At 42.8% G+C, this 6,000-nt stretch overlaps 1 protein-coding gene across 9 annotated transcripts in view; it reads right to left on the bottom strand.

The window, feature by feature from the left end:
- Window positions 1-713: 713 nt before the first annotated feature.
- Window positions 714-6,000, bottom strand: part of SLC6A6 (solute carrier family 6 member 6) — a 56,483-nt gene continuing 51,196 nt past the window's right edge. For 8 of the 9 annotated variants that reach the window (XM_080993493.1, XM_080993488.1, XM_080993489.1 and 5 more), the window contains 2 exons: window positions 4,357-4,493; window positions 714-3,037 (listed from right to left, as the gene is read on the bottom strand). In XM_080993493.1, the coding sequence (XP_080849619.1) occupies window positions 2,953-3,037; window positions 4,357-4,493 (222 nt within the window). In that variant the 3' untranslated portion in view covers window positions 714-2,952. Of the gene's footprint in view, window positions 4,494-6,000 lie in introns of all 9 variants that reach the window. The other variant, XM_080993495.1, reaches the window with a different exon arrangement.

Raw genomic sequence — 6,000 nt, 5'->3', positions numbered from 1 at the left:
GAGAAGATGCAATTGCTGCTGATTCTCCGTTCCCTCTGCAGTCCCCTAAATCTGATCCAGAGATTTGGGGAGTCCTTTGGTAGTGCGGTAGTGCAGGGCAATACAGGAGTAAGAGGGGACTTTCAAAAAACAACCTTTCGCTTTCCACCATGGAAGCCACCACTAGACAAAGCAGCCTTTTGCCAGTCAGGAGAGGCACAACTGGATACAACCTTGAAACACTTCTTGCCTCTTTGAAATTGTTTCCTGGTGGCATTTGGAAGTGGAGACCTGCTATGTATATTACTCAGAAGCATGCCCCATTGCACATGATGGTGCTTAACCTCTAAGTAAACATGGGTTAAGGTCACACCATAAATGAAAAATTACATTACTCTTTAAGGCTTAAAGCAAAGCACAGTAATTTCTGTTGCCATAGCAGCACACACCTTATCGTTGCACAAATTAGCTGCAAGTTTCCTTCCATCAGCCTTGACTGCTCACCTATCCTCCAGCCATTCCTCTTCCCTCTGCCTCCCTAGGCCTGCCTCAGCAGCTGCCCAGCCCAGCTGTTGCTGCTTAAATAACAAAACACCCAGGTTTTTGGTTGCTCAAAACATCCATGCTCTGATTCTGATGCTTATTCTGCCTTGCGGATTCAATCTAACCAGAACCACATACATAGTTTTGAAGCAAAGTGTAAATAATGAGAATTAACTCCATTCCCCCCCCCCCCTAATTTACAGTATGTATAAATATTTTGTAAATGTGTACTTCTGGTTATATTGTTATTAACTGATACCTCTCAACGAGATTGTGACTAATGATGAATTAATGCTGAAAGTTTGGAAGATGTGTCCTTCTCTTTAACAAAAGTTACCAGACAACTCTGGAAACTGCTTTGGTCAGAACCAGATCTGCAACTGCTGGCTGCAGGTGTCTTGAACATCCAAGTGATCTGTAACTGGACATTTCTGGAATTCATCCAAATCAAGAACACTGTTTCAAGAACATGTCCCTTTTCCAAACCCACAAAGCATTCAAGGTATGCTCTCATTCTCTCCCCACTTTTTTTTTTTTTTGAAATGCAATCACTTATGTGAACAAACATTTATGCTATTCCGCCCTCCCTCCCCCATCTCCCAGTTCACCAACAGTTAGTCACAATACTGAATATTTAACTTCTCAGTTACAAAATAACAGATAAAATAGGCCACAAAGTTCTACAAAGTAAATTAGAAAAAAACCAGTCTTTCTTTTTTTCAATCATAAATAAGTAGAAAATACAAACAGTTGTTTACAATGTCCCCCCTAACCCTGCCCCCACTCCCACCCCATGCCCTTTAATTTGGCAGAATCTACTGTTGACATTCAGATTTACCACATTCGATTATTCAGAGATTTTGCGGTGTGAAAATGTGCTCCTTGGAACAGAAAACCTAGGGATGACAGGCTGTGTTAAACTTGATTGAGGCTTTGCTCACCCCCACCCGCCCCCAATTACACTAACTAGCTAGCATAACTTTTTAAGGTCACTGTGTATATGCCTATAAAACCCTTTCACCCTCAACATGGAAGCTACTGATTCAAATGGCACAGCTTAACCTCAAAATGGGCTGGGTACTTGTCTTCCCTAGCTGGAACTCTAAAAGCGCAGGACTGATTCTTTCTGGTTTTGTTCTGGAAATTCATCCTCCCACAATATGTGCTTAGAGTATCCCCTGGTTGATTATATTTGCACTGGGATCATCAGCTGCTTTGGAAAGCCTGAACTCATTTATTTACTTGCTTATCAAAATATACACTGCACCGTATTTAGGTCAATGTGCACCAGGGAGAGTCAAGGGAATTCAGTTAAGATCTGCTTCTGGCCTAACTCATTGCTTCCCAAAAGCATGAAAAGAGACAATACAAGTCTAACCTGTGCTTATTAAATTGGAGTCCTACTTTGGCTAGCAATGAGGCTTGGATGAGAGAGGTCAGCTTTCCCTTGGCTGCCTTAGCCCTCCAGGTTAAGCTTTTCAGCTGGTAGGGGCTAGGATTTGAGAATGATGCTATCATGTCATCGCATATTATGGAAGTGTTTGGCTTAAGGCTCTTCCAGTAGGATGGTCACTGGAAAAAGAAAGCCCTGACCCTGGCCACCTGTGTGTACTCAAAGTTCAGTTCCCTCACATAAAAATAAATTTGAGACTCTTACCTTAAAAAAAAAAAAGTCAGCTATACAAGAAACTTGAAATAACTGTGCTTTGGTCCTTTTTTATTTAAAGTTGTTTCCATTTCATATAAAACCTGACATGACTTAGCAAGCATTTGTAAAACCAATACGCTGTGGCCAATGAGAGCATGGGACACACGCAGACATTTTCTTAGGTTTTCTTTTTTCTTTAAAAAAAATGTAATTAGGAATGTTTTTAAATACTGGCTAGGTTCCAGTTTAAACTACAGTATCTGTCACTGACAGACTAAACTGGCTACAGGTACTCAGGTAAAGGCTTTGCTGCCATTTCTGGCTTACAATCCTGCCCATATTGCGTTTAGTGCCAATACTCACTTAAAAGGGGGCACCACCTCCCCCAAGATCAATGCCCATATGGGAGGGTCTAAGAGCCTTTATCCAACACCATCTTATTACCTTCCATAAGAACCAGGGCTTGGTCAAAACTGAGGTGAGATTTCCAGAAGCAAATCCTTATTCCTGAGGTAAGTGGGAAAGTTCTGTACGCTTAGTTCACCGATGAAAAATCTTGTTCAGATGTTTCATGCCTCATCCAAACTAAAATGCCTTTGTAGCTCATTTCATCTTCTTGTGCTTCCTTATCTCCATACGATACAAATGATGACTCTACTTAAATGCCTGTGAGGATCAGGATCTAAGTCTGCCTCCTGCATCTCCTTCTTTCTCTCTCTCTCTCTCACTCAGCTGCATGTCCTGAATAGTCCTGCGCTGCAGTAGCTTCCTCAGCAGTGGGTCTAGAGGTCCATTTCAGGTTTTATAGTGACCGATATGCTACTACGCTGCTTTGAATGATACAGGCCCAACACTCCTTTCTGTGAACTAGAAATGATAAATTTTGGCAAGTTTGGGGTTTCAAAAATGCTTCAGAATTGCACAGCGCTTTTGCTGCACTTCTATACGTGCTCTTTGACAGCAAGCTACCTTTCTAAGAAAATTCAAGTCAAAGCCAGTTCATTTCTCGAGTACGGCCTGCGGAAGACGGGCCACTCCCCACATCACTTTGCTTCAGTCCACTCCGCCGACCTGTTAAGTTACTCTCGTGTCTCAAAAAGCAAACCAAGAAGGGATCTAGGACACAAGGCGGCTTCTCAGAGAAACCCTTCTATACCAAACAATAGTAGTAGGGCAACACAAAGGTCTGCATGTCTTTCTCAGAAGTTTACATATAAACTCTGCCTGTGTTGGGATATTAGACACAGAACTGGCTTAGGGAAGACGGGACTCATGGGATGTAGAAAGTGGCCCTGAGAGGGTACTGCCTGGCAAAATGCCACCCAAGCAGGAATGACCTTGCCACCCTCTTGCAGGCTTTTCGCACAGAAACCGTACTCAGGAGATGGCTGCTGCGTGGATTGTTCCCTTGGTTCCCAACTGCTCCCAATTCCCACCCCATATTGCAGCTTTTCCAATTACAAGCACACAAATATATATCTACAATCTCTCTATATTTTACATGGACCACAATAAGCATAAAAGCATGTACCCTTTCCTGCTTTAATTCTCCCCACTTGAACCAGAGGAAGATAGTGCCACACCTTTGAAAACCAGTTTCTTAAAACAACATAAGCTTTAAAAAAGCAAATGCCTCCAGTGAGATATTCACTTTCTTAAGTTTTGGTTTTACCCTGTTCGCAACCACACCAGCACCTAAAGAAATTTGAAACGTGTATATGCATATATTTATATATGTTGTGTGTTGGCATAATCCTATATATGTTTACTCAGAAGTAAGTCCCACTGTGTTCAATGGGGCATAATCCCAAGAAAATGTGCATAGGATTGCAGCCCATGTATATATTGCTGGCAAGAAAATCAACTCAAGTGGTAAAGTGGTATCATGAATAGGCGTTAGATAGATATGTTGTGTGGAGAGAGAGAAAATTAGTAAATTCCTGCAGTGTGCCTAATTTGATATGAAAGCTCTGCCTCTAAATAGAGCGAGAGGCATCCACTGTGATTTACTTTACAAAATATTAAAAAATAAAAACTGAACACACAAAAAATAACTTTCTCTGTGAGAAATAAAAATAAATCCTAGTGCAAATATAAAGCTCTGTAAACCTGGTCCTATGAGAGATTCTATGGTTAGTAAACGGCAGTTTTAAAGCAGGCGTCTTCCTCTCATAGAGAGAGCTCACATCATTGTCTCCACGATGATATGAGTTGGCTTGATCAGTTCTCCATTGGCCATTCCAGGAGGGCAGAAGGGGGCAGCGCTCTCTGTTTCTTTCTCCCACCGAGTTATCTCACGAGGGGCAGCCACTGCCTTCACCCTCTGGAAAGAGAGAAAGGGAAACATAGTATTTGAAAAGGCTTCCAGATCCTTATGGAGTGAAAAAGCCTAACTTTACAGATACATGAATGTTGGCAGAGTTCAGTGTAAGGCTAAGTAGGATGCATGTGTGCACAGAATGGGGTGTGCTCAAGATTTTCCCTCCTCTCCTTATAAGAACATAAGCAAAGCCCAACCAGATGCCCCCTAAACCTGTTCTGGGGGCTTCCCCAATGCTCCAGAGCAGATTGGGAGGGAAGGGCACGTGGGAAGAGGAGATAGAAGCACAATTACATGAGTGGACCTTGTTCTATGCACACAATTTAGTGGAATCCAAACGTGTATGACTGAACTGGCAGTGATGACCAGGATAAAAAAAATCACCGGCAGGGACGGGTGTGTGTGTGTGGAGAGGTTATGGTAGATATGCATCAACTCAGCCTGCAGCAGCTGTAGAAAAAAACTGAATATCATACTAGGAATTATAATACCAATACCTATGATGTAGCACACTTGAAACAGCACACTGGGTCATATTCAGCAAACCCATTGCACCAGCAGAAGCTAGTACAAGGATTCCCACATTAATTCCTTCCTCCTCCTGTGCTGTTCCCAAAACAGCTCTGGAGGGTTGGGGCAACCCCCAGAAAAGATCGGGGAAGGCACAAGGGAAGAAGGTCCCATCATGCAGGAAAATCCTTGTGCTGACAGCACCTTATCAGTAGCACTGCAATGAACACAAGCCAATGCCAACAGTTCTGGTTGCTGCATCTCAAAAAAAGGGGGGGCAGGAGGAATATTGTAGAGCAGGAAAGGGTATAGAAAAGGACAGCTCCCCTATGAGGAAAGATCAGAACACCTGGGGTTTTCTGGTTTAGAAAAAAAGGTCAGAGAAGACATGACAGCGTTGTGTAAAATGATGCATAGTGTGGAAAAAGAGGAGAGACTTATCTCTTTCACTCTCTCACACTCACTCACTCACTCACTCACTCACTCACTCAGAGTCATCCAAGAGAGCTTAATGGGTAGCCTGTTTTCAAATATTGTATTTTAAATGGATGTAACCTGTCCTGGAACCTTATGGTGAAGGGTAATTAATAAACTGAATAGATTTGGCACAAAGGAGATGGAGTATTTCTTCATACAGCACGTTGCTAAGTGAGGGAATTGGCTGCTGCAAAATGTCAGCGGCACAGTGGCTGCCGCCTTAGATGGCTTTTAAAAGGGATTAGACCAATTGATGGAAGGTAGGGCTATCAGTGGCTACCCATCACGATGCCTGTATGCTTCCTCGGGATCAGAGACACCATGCTTCTGAGTTATTCAAGTCACTAGTGAACAAATGAAAGAGGGCGCTGCTTGTGGGTTTCCTGCAAGGATCTGACTTGGGGGGGGGGAGGCGGGTGTTGAAATACACATGCCTTTGGTATGATTTGGCAGGGCTGCTCTTATGTAGTCACAGTTCAAATGGCAAAAAAATGTTGGTTCATGACCATGAAGTGGATTTAGT

The sequence above is a fragment of the Podarcis pityusensis genome, assembly GCF_964106645.2.
Source record: "Podarcis pityusensis genome assembly, chromosome: 2".
In the NCBI taxonomy this organism is placed as follows: Eukaryota; Metazoa; Chordata; class Lepidosauria; order Squamata; family Lacertidae; genus Podarcis; species Podarcis pityusensis.
This window is presented reverse-complemented; position numbering and strand designations above follow the sequence as displayed.